The sequence below is a fragment of the Lampris incognitus genome, chromosome 12 (genome assembly GCF_029633865.1).
Source record: "Lampris incognitus isolate fLamInc1 chromosome 12, fLamInc1.hap2, whole genome shotgun sequence".
Classification (NCBI taxonomy): Eukaryota; Metazoa; Chordata; class Actinopteri; order Lampriformes; family Lampridae; genus Lampris; species Lampris incognitus.
In genome coordinates, this window is record NC_079222.1 from 56,341,600 (window position 1) to 56,362,157 (window position 20,558).

Sequence of the window (20,558 nt, forward strand, 5' to 3'; positions counted from 1 at the left end):
AACACCATGCGTCCCTAGCCGGGCATTCACATACGGTACACCACCTCAGACAGCCGCTCCACGACCAGTGGCTGTGAAGCTTGTATTGGGGGAAATTCCCTTTTTGCGAACAGGACAATACACCCACACCTTGTCCCGTCGCACGAAGGCCTGCCCACAGCACCGGGTGTCATAGGCCCTGGATCTGGCAGGTGTAGTTGTGCACCACTTACAGGCGATCCCTCAGTCTCCGGAGGTAGTCCATCTCTCTCTCTCTCTCTCTCTCTCTCTCTCTCTCTCTCTCTCTCTCTCTCTCTCCCCCTCCCCCCCCCCCGGTAATCTCAGTTCCCACCCAAACATGAGGGCGGCAGGTGTGCAATGGCTTCCGGTGCTGGTGTTGGGCTGTCGCTGAGACCGCTGTGATGGAAGCTGGACTTGGTAGACCTCGTCTGCTTCCTCTTCCTCCCCCTGATGTGTGGTTGGAGTGCAAGGTTCTTCTGCTGAGGAGGTCGCATAAACAGTACTACCTCGGCCTGTTCAGCTTCGCTGAGAGCCTTGCTGAGGGGTTGGGGCATGTAGCTGAATGTCTGCGGAAAAGCACCCAGGCTGTCTCCCTCTTGGCTGGCTAACTGCTCCCTGCTCTGGTCAGTGAAGGGTCGTCGCCCAAATCGCCTCTCCAGCGCCATGGTCAGGACTTGAAGGTCCCGCTGCTCTGCTGGGGCTAGATCGAGGAGTACCTGCAAGGCTTTCCCCTCCAAAGCCAGAGCCAGGTGGATGACAGTCTCCTCGTTACTCCATCCGTTAAAGCCATTCCGCCAATTGCACTTGCGAGAGGTATGGCTCTAGCAGCCTCCTCCCACTGTACTTTGGCAGCTCGGCTGGTGTTCTAGGTGCTGTATCTCGGCCGCTCACTAGGGAGCTATCGGCGGCGGGAGGCACCGCTGGTCCTCCGGGCCTCCTGGGGCGGTCGGTAGCAGCGGGTAGTGTTTGCTCCCCGGTGCTGGTCCTCCTGGCCTCCAGGGGACGGTAGAGCCGCGGTGCACTGGAGCCATCAGGTTGTGCTGGTAAACGTCCATCTCTGGCGGGCTCCTTCTTTTGGCACGCCAAGTTTTCCAAGCGCCAAAGGGTCTGCTTGATGTCCCGCTCCAGTCTCTGGATCCCCCTCTCCATTGTTTAGCTCAATCCCACTTCTGGCACAAATGAGGCGAGCCGGCGTGGAGAATGAGAGACAGGGATCTCTTTCGATCGCATCTCCTGTGTCCCACACACCGCACGACCCCAGGAGTGCTGTTTAATTTTAATACCCCGTCAGAACCGAACAGAACGGACGGGAAAGGAGGGGCAAGAGGCAAGGATTCCGTTTGAATAGCAGCCCATGTGTCCCATAGTACCCTGGGCTTCCCCAGCACATCAGTCCAGCGACCGTCTTCCATGGTCACTACAATATTCTGACAAATGGTAAAGAAGGCTTGATCTAATGACAATGGAGCACACATACGAAAGCCCGTTATTAAGAATCCTGAGGGCTGAGTGAACTCGAAAGGTTTCGTTGGGTGTACATTAAACCACTTAAAACGTGTAGAGTCTTGTCATTAAAATTGTCTTCTGAACACATTGGTTAGGTTGTGTTTCAAATTATGCCAATATTTGCAATTTGTCACAGGCTAAAAATCCCAAGTTGTTTATCATATATATATATATATATATATATATATATATATATATATATATATATATATATATATATATATATATATATATATATATAAGAGAGAGAGAGAGAGAGATACTATCTCTCTCTCTGTATATAGATATATATATAGATATAGATATATATATAGATATATATATATATATGTGTGTGTGTGTGTGTGTGTGTGTGTGTGTGTGTGTGTGTGTGATAAACAACAAAAAAAACAATAAAACACAGCTTTGACGAGTTCGCATTGTCACTTGAACAGAAGAAGGGTGGTGCAGGCACGCTGGGATGACGTAGCATCCGCGTGCGGTGTTGGCGCTGTCAGTCGTTTAAGGGTGTCGGTCCTGTATTGAGTCTTTCGCCCACATAGTATAACGGCGTCGTCGATGAAAGGGGAGCAGACGCAGCCATGGCACACGGGATGAAGGAACGATTTGACAACTTTCTGCAGGAGAAGAACCTCATGACAGACATCTTGGCCAAGATCGAGGCGAAAACAGGAGTGAGCAGGACGTACGTCGCGTTTGGTGAGTGGCACAGAAAGCAGAAGATCCTCTGGGGAGAAGGAACTGGCCATGACGTGGAGAACCAGGCTGTAGAAACCTAGCATAACCGTATGCTATGCTACCGCGCTAAAGAAACCGTAGCGTACATCTTTCTTAGCCTAGCTTTTGTTATCCAAACTATGACACCGCTTTTTGTTGTGTAGACAGCTGTGGCCATCCCATAATAACATTCACGCCATATGTTCCAGCTGCCATTGCTGTCACCGCAGTGTACCTGGTGATTGGGTACGGAGCCTCCCTGCTGTGCAACCTCATCGGGTTTGCTTATCCAGCCTACGTATCGTAAGTATACTGTAGTTGTGTTGCATCCAGAAGGTGCTGCCAGGCCGGCCCCCGGGCTGCTATCAGCCTCTGAGCATAACAGGCCTGCTTAAAGTCACGGCTTCTGAACTGCAGGACACATTCGCACACATGGCTGGACAACATTGTGCAGCATTCACATCACGAGCCCCTTCTTCCCGGCTGATATGTATAAGGATCACTTTGTCGACACGAACAACAAGGAACTGATGTTTAATACAACTGCCGCCCAGTGACTGCTGGCTCTAGCATCCCCGACATCCTGACAGCAGGATGATGAGCCGTTTGCATAAACAAACAAACAAACAAACAGACAAACAAATATAATCACGTTCTCTACCGCCCAGGGCTTTTTTAAACAAAGTTTTATATATAGCTTTATATATATAGTTATATGTGTGCGTGTGCATATATATATATATGTGTTTGTGTGTGTGTATATATGTATGTGTATATATATGCATATGTATGTATGTGTATATGTGTGTGTATGTGTATGTATATGCATGCATGCATGTATGTATGTATGTATGTATGTATGTACGTATGTGTGTATGTGTGTGTGTGTGTGTGTGTGTGTGTGTATGTATGTATGTATGTATGTATGTATGTATGTATGTATGTATGTATGTATGTGTGTGTGTGTGTGTATACATACATATATATACATATATATATATATATAAAACCCAGGGTCGCGGGGATGGGTAAACACCCTGTGGACTGGACAAGCCGCCAGGCCATCACAGGGCTATAGCGGGGTTTTTTTTCGGAAACCAACTATGATATTGATAAAAGTGCTCCACAAATGAGGAGCGGAATATTAAAATCTTTATATATATATACATATACATATGTATGTCTGTATAATCCAGTGATTCAAGTAAATTCTTTATGAGAGAGTACAAGCCTCTTTCAGTGGCTCCCAACCTTTTTTGAGTACTGTATCCACAAAGCGTTTCAAGCAAACAGATCCAATTTTCATCCTTCAAAAAAGAGCCATAGGGGGCGCTGGTGAGCAGTAACATGTGAGGACGTCTTTAGATTGAGCTCCTGATCAGGGCGAACTTTTCATTAATATTTTAACTTTTCAGATCAAACACAGATAAATTAGGTTTAACACACACGATACTTAACCGCCAGCACACCGGACTCACAACCCTGTACTTGCATATCGATCATCTGGAAGACGCGATGGGCAAAAACAAATCCAGCAGTGCCCAGGCCGCTAAAGCCTCGGGCTCTGTGAAAGCCCCAGACGAGGAGTCTACAGACCTATCTGGGGTGATGGCTTCCATCGCGAGCAGTGAGAGCAAGATCTTGGCACGGATCGATTCATTCACAGAGGATCTGAATGCAAAAATAGACGCTATAAAGGCCGGCATGGCGAAACAAGAGACCCGTCTGAAAGACGTGGAGGACGGCCTGAACACATACTCAGACAAGACCACGAATATGGAGGAGGACATCGGCCAGCTAACACCTGAAGTCGCTATGCTACACCAGAAGGTAGACGGTATGGAGGGGCGACAACGCCGGTGTAATGCACGCATTGTCGGGATAAAGGAGGGACTGGAGACCAGCGGAGGAGGCCAGCAGCCTACTGTTACCATCGCTAAACTACTGCAGGAGTTACTGGGCCTCAGCTTCACCCCGACCCTAGACCGGGCTCACCGCGGCCTGCGGCACTCGACCAACAAAGGAGAACCCCCCCCCCCCCCAGGATCATCGTGGTGAAGTTTCACTATTTCTCAGAGAGGGAGAGGGAGGGAGAGGGAGGGAGGGAGGAGTTTTTCCGCAAAGCTGCCCGTTCAGCTCCGTTGAGCCCTCACGGCAAGAGAGGGAGCATCTTCCCGGATTACACCGCGGCGGTGGCGAAGAAGAGAGCGGCCTTCTCCGAAGCTAAGCGGCTCCTCCGGAGCTGCCAGGGCGTCAAGTTCGGGATCCTGTTCCCGGCGGTGCTTCGTATCCCTTCATCGTCCAGCCAAGAAAAGCGGTTGGAAGGAAGAGCCATCTAAGGCGAGGGGTTATATCAGGGAGAATCTAAAGCCTCAGGACAATGTACAGTAAGATGTTGATACACTCCAGTATATTTGTGGCTAACTGGTATTAGCTGCTAACTGGTATTGGCGGCTAACTGATATTAGCTGCTAAGTGTCAACAACTAGCGGAAGTAACTAGCTTAAGACACCAAGACAACAGGGTAACGTTACGGTTTAACTTTATCTATTTACTTTAACTTTTGTAATTTGAGACTCACAGATAATGTTACCTTTTTCATTTAATACGAATGTTTCATACCTGCTGCCCATTTAAAAAGCTATTTTCAGTTTTATTATTATCGTGTGTGTGTATGGATGCTAATTATTATGAGACCCGTAACAGTGCTTTGGTGACTTGCCAGAGCCTGCTAGGGTGACACGCAGCTCAGTGTCACTTACCTACTAAGGAACTGTATTATAACTGCTGTTATATGGGTGTTGATATATTTTACTTCCTTTTTTTTAAATTTTAATATGGGCGTTGATATATAGTTCTTAAGTATATAAATACTTTTTGATTTAATATAATCTTAACAAGACCACTGTTCGCCCTGGTTAGGGCTTGTTAGAGGGCTTTTATATGGTTATTTGCCATGTTATACTAGAAATGGGGGATGCAATCTCTAGGGAATTAGTAGATCAGCCTGGGTTCTCAAGGCTCTGTTTTTGTTTGTGTAACGGGGGCAGTCCTATGCTGTTCTATGCTGGTCAGCCAGCTGCACGCCCGTCACTCTCATCGTTAGCTCTGCGTTGTGTTCTATTTTCGGTGGGGTCCCAGGTGTTGTGGGGGGCCCTCAGTCTCTCATCATCATCATCATCATGATCAAGGAAGGAGGGGGGACACACAGGACTCTATTTGGCCCACCTTGCCATTTATTTTAGTTTCAAACCCTTCGACAAACGTCCAGTCCTCCAGCGGGAGCGGTGTTTCTTACGGACGTGGGGGTCGAAGTTCAACCACTGCCCGGACTTCACTTGTGTGCGTTAGAAGGAGAAACCGTCCACGGGACTCCGATGTAAGAAAGGATAAACAAGTATTTTATCCCACAGCTTGCAGTATCTTCTTACAGGGATACTCAAGGTTACGTCCTCCTCAACCAGCAAAACTGTCCTACCGTAAGAAACACGCGTGGCTCGGCTCGATCGCTGCTTGAGGCTCCTCCCACAAAACAAAAATGGCCTCTCCCGCGTTCCCTCTTCCGTGTACCCACAAGACCTCTCTCTTAAAGCGACAGTACATGTATATGACGGTCGTTGGAAAACATACATAAAAGTAAATAATGACATAAAATAAAATGTAGTAAACACAAATCACAGCACACAGACAGGATTTGGTGATATTTCATACTCAAACAAAATACCGGCATTTGAGAGGAACAGGCTGGGGATGGGTGGTCTGTGTGGGTCTCTCTGTAGTCTGGCACGAAGACCCGCCCTGCATCCCCGCTTCTGTTTTCTCTCTTGCCGGCGTCTGCGTCGCTTTTCCGGGATGACAATCCATGGGGAACCCGGTGTTCTGGTAATGGTGTCGGGATGTCATGAGTCCAATGGAAAGATGATGTTATTGCCCTGCTATGGGCAACTCCAATGTTAATCAAGGCCTGACGACTGTAAGAGTTAGTTGACTGATACAGATCTATTAGTAGCAGCGACCAGACAAACAAAATTAAGCACCAACTCGGAGAGCAAAGACCCGCAGCACTCACGCGCGCCGCCATGTTGTTTTCCAATTGTCTGTAGGAGTGGTGCAGGATATGTATGAGGGCAGTGTGACAGTGGTGAGGTGCGGTAGTAAAGACCGATGGGTTCAAGGTGGAGGTGGGATTACATCAAGGATCGGCTCTGAGCCCTTTCTTGTTTGCAATGGTGATGGACAGGTTGATGGACGAGATCAGGCAGGAGTCTCCGTGGACTATGATGTTTGCGGATGACGTGATCTGTAGCGAGAGTAGGGAGCAGGTTGAGGACGGCCTGGAGAGGTGGAGGTATGCACTGGAGAGAAGAGGAAAGAAAGTCAGTGGGGGCGAGACGGAATACCTATGCGTGAATGAGAGGGAGGACAGTGGAATGGTGAGGATGCAAGGAGTGGAGGTGATGAAGGCATATGAATTTAAATACTTGAGGTCAATTGTCCGAAGTAACGGAGAGTGCAGAAGAGAGGTGAAGAAGAGAGTGCAGGCAACGTGGAGTGGGTGGAGAAGAGTGTCAGGAGTGATTTATGAAAGAAGGGTATCGGAATGCTTACAAGATGGTTGTGAGACCAGCTATGTTATATGGTTTGGAGACGGTGGAACTGATGAAAAGACAGGAGGTGGAACTGGAGGTGGCAGAGTAGAAAATGCTAAGATTTTCATTGGGAGTGATGAAGAAGGACAGGATTAGGATTGAGTACATTAGAGGGACGGCTCAGGTTGGACGGTTTGGAGACAAAGCAAGAGAGACCAACTGAGATGGTTTGGGCTAAATATGGGTGCCAAGAGGCAAGAGAAAAAGAGTAAGACCAAAGAGGAGGTTTATGGATGTGGTGAGGAAGGACATGCAGGTGGCTGGCATAACAGAAGATGATTGTCTGAAGCTGTTAGAACAGGACAATGGTATTCACAGAGTTTTTTTTACGACAGAGTATACCCAGGGGAAGCTACACCTAGTCTGTATGGGTTACCTAAAATACATAAACAAGACGTGCCATTTCGGCTATTGTATGATTAACTCTGTGACCTATAACGTCTCGAAGTTTCTTGCATCTTTTCTTAACCCTTTGGTAGGCAGTAAGAGTACAACTGTCACCATCTTACAATGCTATGCTTGCAACCATTTCCAAATCCTCTGTGAGTAGTACACATGTTCATTGTAACTCTAGTTAATGGTCAAGGCAATTTGCATATGAAACTGATCGTTGGTTTGGGTCGTTATGCCACTGTATTGTTTATAAGGGTGGGGATACCTGCAGTCAGTTGAGACTGAAGAGGTCATTTAAATGAGTGATGAAATGTTTCTCTCTCAGTAACCATTGTGTCCAGATGAACTAATGCATGCTACACCCCATGTCGGGTGTAGCATGCATTAGTGCTTGGCCCCCTTAATTACTGCTTGCAGCTATGTTTTTGTTTTGTGTTTATGTCCAATTTAAAATGCTTGTGTGCTTGCTTGAGTGCCATCAGTCAATCATTTCAATAAACCTTGCCTTTTCCATTAGGATCAAGGCAATCGAAAGTGCAACCAAAGAGGATGACACAAAATGGCTGACCTACTGGGTGGTCTATGGAGTCTTTAGTGTGGCCGAGTTCTTTGCGGACATTTTCCTCTCCTGGTTCCCATTCTACTATACTGGAAAGGTAATGTAGATGTCTTCTTTGTACATTTGTTTGTTTGTGGTTGGACATTTTTCCCTTGGGAGAACAGTTGCTTTATGTTTACAGCTGACATTAATATTCATGTCAACATTAGAACGACCGGGATTTCACTAAAACGAACATGGGTGGTCACAGTGACCGCCCACGGTTTTTAAACTCTATATTCTGTCAAGATAAGTATGTCTGTTTGGAAACAATTGACATCAAAATTGACATTTTAACAACTTTAATACTATTTTTCAAACAATTTAAAATGGCAGCTTTCTAACGCCTATAAATACTTCAAGGCCTCGGTGGTAGTCATGGTGCGTCTGTAACGGCATGTGTAACCAGACATGTTGCAGTAATCACAAATCAAGTTTAAACTAGTTGTCTGCACTGGAGAACACTAGTCTGTTTCTAAGACAGAGCAACAAACTTCACGGAGGAAATGATGCGACTACACACGTCATAAATACTGACATGATGCGCACCATCACGCACAAATTATAAGTGGCCATTTTGACCGCTCATGGTTGTTTTAGGTAGATCTTATCGTAACTTTTTTTTTGTGCGATTGATCTAAAACTCATTTTAATGCAAATATATGCATTTTTAGGAGAATTCAGGGAGTGGCAGGTCTGTATCTTTTTTTCACAAAGTTATTAAACTTTGAAAATCTCAAACGGCCATAAGCTTTCTAATTGCTTTACATAACATGTCGATGTACCTACTCACCTCTTTGGCCACATGCTTGGCCCTTGAGGCAAATTTGTAATTTGTGATATTGAGCTATACAAATAAAATTGACTTGACTTGACTTAGTCTTGACTCTCTTACTCAGATCTATCTATCTCAACCCATCGTCCTGTCCTTTCAGATCACTGCTTCCTTCCTTTTAAGCTTACACTGTCTAGGCCAGGGGTCTCAAACTCAAATGATAGGCATGAAGGGATGAAGAAAAAAAACTTCCGACTATATAACCTTCACATCATTTTTTATTATTATTTCACATTTTTCAGAGTTTTCACATGAATAGGTAACTATGTACATAGTGTAGCCTGGCCTAGGCCTACATATTTAGTCTACTTCTTGACAGAAACCTGGCACTTCTTCTGTGGACACAGGTGAGGCACATTTGCTTTCAGAGACAGGGCAGTGGACACCCTGAGGACAGCCTGGAGATGTTCACTGGTCAGTCTGGACCTATGCTTTGATTTATTAAAGTTCATAGTTGAGAACAGGTTCTTACGCAGACAAGTGCTGCCGAAAAGGCACATGACCTGCCTGAACAGTTTGGACAACCATGGGAATGTTTTGGGAAGCTCTCCGAGAAACTGTCCCAAGTATCTCCTGCTTTCCTTGTGCCTCTCTGAACTTTGTCTTGAGCTCAGTGTTGCACTGCAAGTCTGTGAGCTCCATTTGAAATGTGCTTGGAGCACTGTCCACACCACAGGAGAAGGGGTCTGCAAATAACTGGAAAGTGGTGCTGTGAGTCTTAAAATCAGAAAAGTGATGCTCAAACTCCTGCTGCAGATTGTCAATGGAAATCACATACTCATCAGCATTGAATCTGACACCATCATCAATAATTGAATGGCATGTTGTGAAGTGGACAAATCTTTTCTCTGTGACCTGTGTTTTCCATAATCTGAGTTTCACGGAGAAGGCTTTAACACTATCAAATGCTGCAGTGACAAGTTGGTCTTGCCTGAACACTACATATTTCCAATTGAGGGGCCAGTTTTACAGACAGAAACACGGCTGTGCAATGGGCTCACCAGTATCGCCCATTGTGGCCAACTTATTTTTGGAAGAGGTAAGAACACAGGGCCCTGAACTCCTTCAGAGGAACACCTCCGAGCCACTGGTTCAGATATGTGGACGACACATGGGTCAAAATCCAAACACAAGAGGTACAAGCGTTTACCAAACACATCAACTCAGTGGACAAGAACATTAAGTTCACAAGGGAAGATGTAAAGAATAACAGTTTGCCCTTCTTGGACTGTGACGTCCACATTGGGGAAGGCAGGAGCCTCCACATTGGGGTTTACAGGAAACCTACACACACAGACCAATATCTACTTTTCGACTCACACCACCCTCTGGAACACAAACTGGGCGTCATCAGAACTTTGCAACACAGAGCTGATAATGTGCCCAGCAGCACTCAGGCCCAACGGGAAGAACACAAACACCTGAGGGAAGCTTTAAAAACCTGCGGCTGCCCCGGTTGGACCTTTGTGAAAACTGCAACACATTCCAAAAAGACCAACCGGGTGAGCGATGAGGAGAAAAGGAACAGAAGGAATAGCACAGTCATCCCATATGTTTCTGGGGTCTCCGAGAAACTCAGGAGAATTTTCAACAAACACCGCATCCCGGTATACTTCAAACCCAACAACACACTCCGACAAAGACTGGTTCATCCCAAAGACCGTGTACCACACACCCGGAAAAGCAATCTGGTGTATGCTGTACAATGCAATGAGGATTGCACTGACCAAACAACCACTACACAAATGGATGGCCCAACACAGAAGGCCTAACTCCTCAGGACAAGACTCAGCAGTCTATCTACACCTAAAGGAAAAGACACACTCCTTCGAGGACAGCAATGTACACATTTTGTACAGGGAAGATATATGGTTTGAAAGAGGGGTGAAGGAAGCCATCTATGCGAAACTGGAAAAACCATCCCTCAACAGAGGAGGAGGTCTGCGACTGTTATGCTCGCGCACCGGAACCCAACCCGTGTGGCAAAACCCAAGGCAGACAGACACAGGATGACTTCGAAATCCAAAAAGGGCAGTTTTATTGGGGAAGGGGAATGTATGGTGCAAAAAGCATTGTTAGTGGGATGTGTGAATGAACTATGTGTGGTGTCCCGTGGTTTGCGTGTATAACTATGTGTGAGTGTTCTTAGCCTATGTGTGGTGCGGTATGTAAAGGACAAGGGGGTGTTGAAATAATGTGCGTGCACCTGGCAAGAAAGTCCAGTCTGTGAACCAAGAGGGGTTGTCCGAGGAAGTCCGGGTCCGAGATCCGGGAAGTCGAGTCTGAAAGGAGGGGTCCAGGTAGGGGGACACGGGGGGAGATTGCTGGAGAGGTCCAGGGAAAAACGTGAAGGTTGCTGGAGACGAGGGAGACGCGGGGAGCCGTGGAAGTCACGGAGGGAGAGTCTTGGGAGGAGAGAGAGACACGAAGATAAGACACTGGGGAATAAACAGAATTGCAAGGAACGCTGGAGGGCTTGTCAGAGCTTTACCGCAGGGTTCAGTACGTCGAAGCACGGAGTGGTGTTCTGGGAGGCTTCTTGTAGAGGGCTGCCTGATTGTCACAGGTGTGCCAGATGGATGATGGCAAACACCTGGTGCAGTGCAGCGCTCGTCTCCTCAGAGCGCGAGCCGAGGGCTCGGATGTTTCCGTCACGTCCGAGCTGGGGGAGTGGCTTGGATGTGCCGGGGAGGCAGCTCGGGGCGGTGTAACCACAACAGGACCCCCCCCCCGATGGATGGGTGGGCCCGATAGAACTCCTCCATGAGTGCGGGGTCGGCCAGGTAGGACCGGGGAACCCAGCTGCGGTCCTCGGGCCCATAGCCAACCCAGTCCACCAGGTATTGGTACCCACGCCCCCGGCGGCGTACGGCGAGCAGCCGGTCGACATCCCAGACCATGTCACCACCATCGAGGACCCTGGGGGGTGGAGGAGCTTGGACAGGGGGAGACAGGGGGCTGGAGGCTACCGGTTTGAGGCGCAAGACATGGAAGACGGGATGGATCTTGAGTGAGGTAAGGGAGATGGAGATGCACCGCTGAAGGGTTGACGATGCGGTCGATGGTGTAGGGACCGACGTAGCGGGGAGCAAGCTTCCGGTTGAGGGTAGGGAGGGGCAGGTCCCGGGCCAGGAGCCATACCCTCTGGCCAGGTCGATAGGCTGGGGCCGGCACTCTCCGCCGGTTGGCGCTGCACCGGGCCTGCTCTGTAGCTCGCAACATAGTGGCCCTGGCGGTCATCCAAACGCGCCGACATCGGCGGAGATGGGCCCTCGTGGACGGGACCACCACCTCCAACTCCTGACGGGGGAACAGAGGGGGTTGATAGCCAAGGGAACACTCGAAGGGGGACAAACCGGTAGCCGAACTCCCATGGAGTTGCGCGAGTACTCCACCCAGGGCGGGTACTTGCTCCAGGAGGCGGGGTTGCTGGTGGTAACGCAACGCAAAGCCGCCTCCAGGGCTTGATTGGCCCGCTCTGCCTGCCCATTGGTCTGGGGGTGATACCCGGAGGAGAGGCTGACCGTGGCCCCAATCCCCTTAGACAATGTCCAGGGGAATCCCATGGGGTCGGACGACGTGGGAGACGAGAGGGTTCGCCGTCTCGGCTGCAGAGGGGAGTTTGGTGAGGGCAACAAAGTGGACGGCCTTGGAAAACCGGTCGACAATGGTCAGAATGGTGTCATTGCCTTGGGACACGGGGAGGCCAGTTACAAAGTCCAAGGCAATGTGGGACCAAGGTCGGCCGGGGGCAGGAAGGGGGCGCAGGAAACCTGCTGGAGGGCAATGGAGAGCCTTGCTGCGGGCACAGGTGGTGCAGGCAGCCACGAACTCCCTGGTGTCTGCCTCCATGGTGGGCCACCAGAAGCCCCTGCGGATGAAGGCCTCCGTTCGGTGGACACCGGGGTGGCAGGCAAAACGGCTGGAGTGGCCCCACTCCAGCACCTGGGGCCGGACAGAGGGAGGCACAAATAGCCGGTTCCGGGGTCCATTGCCTGAGTCGGGCTGGGCGCGCTGGGCCCTTCTCACCACCGATTCGATGGCCCAGGTGATGACACCCACCACCCGGGCCGGGGGAAGGATGGTGTCAGGGGACCCCTCGGGAAACAGACGGGAGAGGGCGTCTGCCCTGACGTTCTTGGTGCCCAGGCGGTAGGTGAGGGTGAAGTCGAATCGGCTGAAGAAGAGAGCCCAGTGTGCCTGCCTGGGGTTGAGCCTCTTAGCCGTCCGCATGTAGGTCAGGTTCTTGTGATCGGACCATACGATGAACGGCTGCCCTGCTCCCTCCAGCCAGTGTCTCCACTCCTCTAAGGCAGCGTGGAAAGCCAGCAATTCCCTGTTGCTGATGTCATAGTTCTTCTCCGCAGGACTGAAACACCGGGTGGAAGAAGGCGCATGGGTGGATCTTCTGGTCCTCCTCCGACCGCTGGGAGAGGACGGCTCCGATGCCCGTGTCCGATGCGTCCACCTCCACGATGAACTGCCTGGACGGGTCCGGGTGGGTGAGCACCGGAGCCGTTGTGAACAGCCTCTTCAGGGCCGAGAAGGCGGCCTCTGCCTCCGAGGTCCAGGAGAAGGGGCGGAGGGTGGAGGTGAGTGCAGTGAGGGGGGTGACCACACGGCTGAACCCCCTGATGAAGCGCCTGTAGAAGTTTGCAAACCCCAGGAAGCGCTGGAGTTGCGTCCTGTTGGTGGGCCGTGCCCACTCCTCCACCGCTCGGGTCTTCCTGGGGTCGGTGCGGACGAGCCCCTTCTCCACGATGTGGCCAAGGAACTCCACGGAGGCGGAGTGAAACACGCACTTCTCGGCCTTCACGAAGAGCCTGTTCTCCAGCAGCCGTTGGAGGACCAGGCAGACATGCTGGTGATGTTCCTCCTCAGTCCTGGAGAACACGAGGATGTCATCCAGGTACACCACCGCGAACGTGTTCAGCATGTCCCGGAGCACGTCGTTGACCAACACCTGGAAGACGGCCGGGGCGTTGGTGAGGCCGAAGGGCATAACGAGATACTCGAAATGCCCTAGGTGGGTGTTGAAGGCTGTCTTCCATTCATCCCCTTCCCGGATGCGCACCAGGTGGTACGCGCTGCGCAGGTCTAGCTTGGTGAACACCGTGGCATGAATGAGTGGCTCAAACGTGGAACTCATAAGGGGGAGTGGATATTTATTTTTAACTGTGATGTCATTTAACAGTCGATAATCTATGCAAGGCCTCAGGCTGCCCTCCTTCTTTGCCACAAAAAAGAAGCCCGCTGCCACCGGGGAAGACGAGGGCCTTATGATTCCTGAGGCCAGGGACTCTGTGATATAATTGCGCATAGCCTCCTTCTCCGGGACGGAGAGGTTATACAACCAAACGGTGGGAAGGGCGGCCCCGGGAAGGAGATCTATGGCGCAATCATAGGGACGGTGAGGGGGGAGAGAAAGTGCACTGTCCTTACTAAATACAGGGGCTAAATCGTGTTAAATGGGAGGAACACCGGTGAGATCCATGGGAGGAGGCACGGGTCTGAGGCCGCTGGACGGGGAGTGGGCGGAGCAAAGGCAGTTGGCATGACACGTAACGCTCCAACCCAAAATCCGCCCAGTAGACTAAGAGATGTGGGGATCGTGCCGGTCCAACCACGGTCTTCCTAACACCAGGGGTGCTGTGGGGGTGTGCAAAACCCAAAAACGCATATTTTCCACGTGATTACCCGAAAGAGTGAGGGTGAGGGAAGCAGTGCTGTGTGTGATCTTACCAAGTGAACGACCATCTAGGGCTTGGGTGTGAGGGGTGTGTCTAGGGGGACGAGTGGAACGCCGGCCTGCCGGGCCAGCAAGATGTCACTCAAACACTCGTCTGCCCCCGAATCCAGGAGTGCACCAATAGAGAGTGAATCGTTACCCCAGGTGAGAGTGACCTGGAACAGCTGGTTGTGCTCCTTCTTGGGCTGGGGCTGAGGAAGGGTCGTCAGGCTCCCTAGGACACCCCTCGCTAGTGAGCCGGGTCTTTTGGGCGAGTCGGGCAGGCCTTGATGTAGTGGCCCGACCTCCCGCCGTAGAGGCAGAGGTGGTAACGCAGTGTCATCCCATCCACTGTCTGCCGCGAGTATCCTCACCTCCAAGGAATAATCTGCCACCGACCTGGCTCCCTGCTGGATGGAATGGAGGCGGCTGGCAGCGTCCTGCCCGTCAGCTGGGTGGTCGAACACCAGACGAAACTCACGGCAGAAGGCACCATAGTCCGAGGCGAGCCGCTCGGTCTGGCCAACTGCCGCTATGGCCCAGCTGAGGGCTTTGCCGGTGAGGAGGGACATAACAAGGGCTACCTTAGTCTCTCCTGTCCTATATCTGGCTGGCTGGTGTTTGAACAGGAGCTCACACTGACCAAGGAAACCCCTGCACAGCTCGAACTCCCCACCGAAGGCCTTGGGGCAGGGAAGGTTAGGCTCGAACCGGGGTTGACTCGGAGGAGGGGGAACGTCGGGACCAGGAACGGGGAATCCGGAGGCCGAGCTGGGGGCAGGGACCGGGGCCAGAGCATGGTGGTCGCTCATCCTGGAGACCGCTGTAGTGAGTGCAGCGATCTGCGCGGAGAGGGCGTCTAACACACTCGTCGCGGCCTGGGAGCCGGACTGAAGATCGCTGATCTCTCCGGTGACATGGGTAAGGGCAGTAGTAAGCTCTGAGTGGAGAGAGGCAAGTTGGCAGCTGTGACTTCTTACTACTGCCTCTAGGGGGACGGGGCTCTGGGGCTTAGGGGTCGGGGGTGTCACAGGAACCGTCTGCCCCTTGGGTTTGCCTGGGTCCTTAATGGCTTCGACGTTCTGTTATGCTCGCGCACCAGAACCCGACCCGTGTGGCGAAACCCAAGGCAGACAGACACAGGATGACTTCGAAATCCAAAAAGGGCGGTTTTATTGGGGAAGGGGAATGTATGGTGCAAAAAGCATTGTTAGTGGGATGTGTGAATAAACTATGTGTGGTGTCCCGTGGTTTGCGTGTATAACTATGTGTGAGTGTTCTTAGCCTATGTGTGGTGCGGTATATAAATGACAAGGGGGTGTTGAAATAATGTGCGTGCACCTGGAAAGAAAGTCCAGTCCGTGATCCAAGAGGGGTTGTCCAAGGAAGTCCGGGTCCGAGATCCGGGAAGTCGAGTCCGAAAGGAGGGGTCCAGGTAGAGGGACACGGGGGGAGATCGCTGGAGAGGTCCAGGGAAAAACGTGAAGGTCGCTGGGGATGAGGGAGACGCAGGGAGCCGTGGAAGTCACGGAGGGAGAGTCTTGGGAGGAGAGAGAGACACGAAGATAAGACACTGGGGAATAAACAGAATTGCAAGGAACGCTGGAGGGCTTGTCAGAGCTTTACCGCAGGGTTCAGTACGTCGAAGCACGGAGTGGTGTTCTGGGAGGCTTCTTGTAGAGGGCTGCCTGATTGCCACAGGTGTGCCTGATGGATGATGGCAAACACCTGGTGCAGTGCAGCGCTCGTCTCCTCAGAGCGCGAGCCGAGAGCTCGGATGTTTCCATCACGTCCGAGCTGGGGGAGTGGCTTGAATGTGCCGGGGAGGCAGCTCGGGGCGGTGTAACCACAACAGTGACACCACCTATCTCCCACTTACAATGCCGTCCTTTCATCTCTACCCAGGAGACTCAAGAAGCTTAGCCTCCAAGAACAACAGTCGGTCACTAACGGCTCCAACGACTCTCATGACCACTGAATAATGAAGTCGAAACTAACACCCCCTACGACCGTCGCTGCTAAACAAATGCAAATCAATAGCTCCGATGGCGACCGGCGCGACTGGACATTGGAGCACAGGAGAGCCACGCATATCAATAGCTCCGATAACGACGGACGCGGCCAAACATCGGTACACAAAAGAGCCACTCATATCTATGGCTCTGTTAGCGACGGGCGTTGATTAACATCGGATCACAAAGACCCACGCATATCAATAGCTCTGACAACGACTCCTAGAGGATAAATTATGAGTCTCATCACCAGCCAGTCAGACTAGCTTGGTCTAGTCAGAAAGGCACGAACTGAGGAAGCCTCTTGGATGAGAGGTGAAACGTCTTCACGGATATATACCAAGTCCAGTTGCACTTGATTCAACTCCTTTGGATAACCATGACCTGGATGGCTGAGAACATTCACAGACATATTGGCATCGTGTGTCTAGATGTCTCCGATCATGAGGTGCAATGAAAATACAGATTACTCTTCATCAGAAAATCTACTACTACTTTCGGCTGCTCCCGTTAGGGGCCGCCACAGCGGATCATCCGTTTCCATTTCTTCCTGTCTTCTTTGTCTTCCTCTGTCACACCAGCCACCTGCATGTCTTCCCTCACCACATCCATAAACCTCCTCTTTGGCCTTCCTCTTCTCCTCTTCCCTGGCAGCTCCATATTCAGCATCCTTCTTCGTTACTCCCAGTGAAAATCTTAGCATCTTCAACTCTGCCACCTCCAGCTCCGCCTCCTGTCCTTTCGTCAGTGCCACTGTCTCCAAACCATATAACATAGCTGGTCTCACAACCATCTTGTAAACTTCCCCTTTAACGCTTGCTGGTATCCTTCTGTCGCAAATCACTCCTGACACACTTCTTCACCCACTCCAACCTGCCTGCACTCTCTTTTTCACCTCTCTACTGCACTCCCGTTACTTTGGACAGTTGACCCCAAGTATTTAAACTCGAATGCCTTTGTCACCTCCACTCCTTGCATCCTGACCATTCCACTGCCCTCTCTCTCATTCACGCATAGGTATTCTGTCTTGCTCCTACTGACTTTCATTCCTCTTCTCTCCAGTGCATACCTCCACCTCTCCAGGCTCTCCTCAACCTGCACCCTACTCTCACTACAGATCACAATGTCATCCGCGAACATCATCGTCCACGGAGACTCCTGCCTGATCTTGTCCGTCAACCTATCCATCACCATTGCAAACAAGAAAGGGCGCAGAGCCGATCCTTGATGTAATCCCACCTCCACCTTGAACCCATCTGTCATTCCAACCGCACACCTCACCACTGTCACACTGCCCTCATACATATCCTGCACCACTCCTACATACTTCTCTGCAACTCCTGACTTCCTCATACAATACCACACCTCCTCTCTCGGCACTCTGTCATATATCTTTCTCTAAATCTACAAAGACACAATGCAACTCTTTCTGGCCTTCTCTATACTTCTCAATCAACATTCTCAAAGCAAACATTGCATCTGTGGTGCTCTTTCGTGGCATGAACCCATACTGCTGTTCGCTGATCATCACCTCTCCTCTTAACCTAGCTTCTATTACTCTTTCCCAAATCTTCATGCTGTGGCTGATCAACTTTATACTTCTGTAGTAGTTACAGTTCTGCACATCGCCCTTGTTCTTGAAAATCGGTACCAGTATGCTTCTTCTCCACTCCTCAGGCATCCTCTCACTTTCCAGGATTGTGTTAAACAATCTAGTTAAAAACTCCACTGCCATCTCTCCTAAACATCTCCATGCCTCCACAGGTATGTCATCAGGACCAACTGCCTTTCCACTCTTCATCCTCTTCATAGCTGCCCTCACTTCCTCCTTGCTAATCCGCTGAACTTCCTGATTCACTATCCCTATCATCCATTATTATCCCTACATCATCATCCAACCTTCTCTCTCTCTCATTTTCTTCATTCATCAGCCCCTCAAAGTATTCCTTCCACCTTCTTAGCACACTCTCCTCGCTTGTCAGCACATTTCCATCTCTATCCTTGATTGCCCTAACATGCTGCACATCCTTTGCAGCTTGGTCCCTCTGTCTAGCCAATCGGTACAAGTCCTTTTCTCCTTCCTTAGTGTCTAATCTGTCATACAACTCACCATACGCCTTTTCCTTTGCCTTTGCCACCTCTCTCTTTGCTTTACGCTGCATCTCCTTGTACTCCTGTCTACTTTCTTCATCTCTCTTACTATCCCACTTCTTCTTTGCCAACCTTTTCCTCTGTATAATTTGCTGTACTTCTTCATTCCACCACCAAGTCTCCTTGTCTTCCTTCCTCTGTCCTGATGACACACCAAGTACCTTCCTAGCTGTCTCCCTCACTATTTCTGCAGTGGTTGTCCAGCCATCTGGCAACTCTTCACTACCACCCAGTGCCTGTCTTAACTCCTGCCTGAACTCCACACAACAGTCTTCCTTCTTCAACTTCCACCATTTGATCTTCGGCTGTGTCTTCACTCGCTTCCTCTTCTTGGTCTCCAAAGTCATCCTACAGACCACCATCCAATGCTGCCTAGCTACGTTCTCCCCTGTCACCATAGATATGAGTGGCTCTTTTGTGTACCGATGTTTGGCCGCGTCCGTCGTTACGGGGCATACATAAGATATAGTCCACCTGTGTGCACTTTCCTCCACTCTTGTATGTCACCCTGTGTTCCTCCCTCTTCTTGAAATATGTATTCACCACAGCCATTTCCATCCTTTTCGCAAAATCCACCACCATCTGTCCTTCCACATTTCTCTTCTTGACTCCATACCTTCCCATCACCTCCTCATCACCTCTGTTCCCTTCACCAACATGTCCATTGAAGTCCGCTCCAATCAGCACTCTCTCCTCCTTGGGTACCCTCTCCACCATGTCGTCCAACTCACTCCAGAATTCTTCTTTTTCATCCATCTCACACCCAACTTGCGGGGCATATGCGCTGATAACATTCAGCAATAAACCTTCAATTTCCAGCTTCATACTCATCACTCTGTCTGATACTCTCTTCACCTCCAACACGCTCTTGACATACTCTTCCTTCAGAATTAACCCTACCCCTACACTCCTCCCATTCACACCATGGTAGAAGAGTTTGAACCCACCTCCGATACTCCTGGCCTTACTCCCCTTCCACCTGATCTCTTGCACACACAGTATGCCTACCTTTCTTCTTTCCATCATGTCAGCCAGCTCTCTCCCTTTACCGGTCATAGTGCCAACATTCAAAGTTCCAACTCTCACATCCACATGCCTACCCTTCCTCCTCTCTAGCTGCCTCTGGACATGCTTTCCCCCTCTCCTTCTCCTTCGCCCAACAGTAGCATAGTTTCCACCGGCACCCTGCTGGTTAACAGTACCGGTGGCGGTCGTTGGTAACCCGGGCCTCGACCGATCCGGTATGTAAGTCTTATTTATGATCCGCATATTTGATTTGGCAAAGATTTTACGCCGGATGCCCTTCCTGACGCAACCCTCCCCATTTGTCCGGGCTTGGGACCGGCACTAAGGATGCACTGGCTTGTGCATCCTCAGTGGCTGGGTTTCTTCATCAGAAAATACAATTCTCAAATGATTTTTCATCAGGCATCAACTTTTACTTTTAAGAATGACATAGTTAACATATTGTGTGCTTCTATGCACCCTATGCATTGCCTTTGTGCACTCCCTGTTGGCACCTATGTCCTATCAGACTTGAACCTAGTTTTTTTTCTCACTTACTTGCATTGTTGTCTCCTGACTAGATCCTTGCTCTTGTTGTATTAACTCTCAGATGTATGTCGCTTTGGATAAAAGCGTCTGCGAAATGAAATTGTAATATATGTTGCATCTATTTCCTCCAGAAACACAGAATTGACCATTTCACCACAACAGTCATAATACTGTCAAATTTCAAGCATTTGCTGCAGAGTGCCTGCTGGTGAATGATGCAGTGCAATGCAATTGCGGGATCTACAGTCTCTTCCTCCACCTTTCTTTGAATCAGTGCTACAAGCCCATTTTTCTTCCCGTTGTTGACGGGGCACCATCAGTGGTGATTCCAGTCAGTTTATTCCAGGGTAGACCAGCACCCTCAATTGCTTTGCGCAGCACCTGAAATATATCTTTGGCTGTAGTCTTTCCCTGC

At 50.2% G+C, this 20,558-nt stretch overlaps 1 protein-coding gene across 1 annotated transcript in view; it reads left to right on the forward strand.

Moving 5' to 3' along the window:
• Nucleotides 1-1,969: 1,969 nt before the first annotated feature.
• The window catches only part of reep5 (receptor accessory protein 5), a 28,121-nt gene continuing 9,532 nt past the window's right edge, over nucleotides 1,970-20,558 (forward strand). Inside the window, exons 1-3 of the mRNA XM_056290746.1 lie at nucleotides 1,970-2,205; nucleotides 2,433-2,526; nucleotides 7,783-7,921. Of these exons, the coding sequence (XP_056146721.1) occupies nucleotides 2,088-2,205; nucleotides 2,433-2,526; nucleotides 7,783-7,921 (351 nt within the window). The 5' untranslated portion in view covers nucleotides 1,970-2,087. The remainder of the gene's footprint in view (nucleotides 2,206-2,432; nucleotides 2,527-7,782; nucleotides 7,922-20,558) is intronic.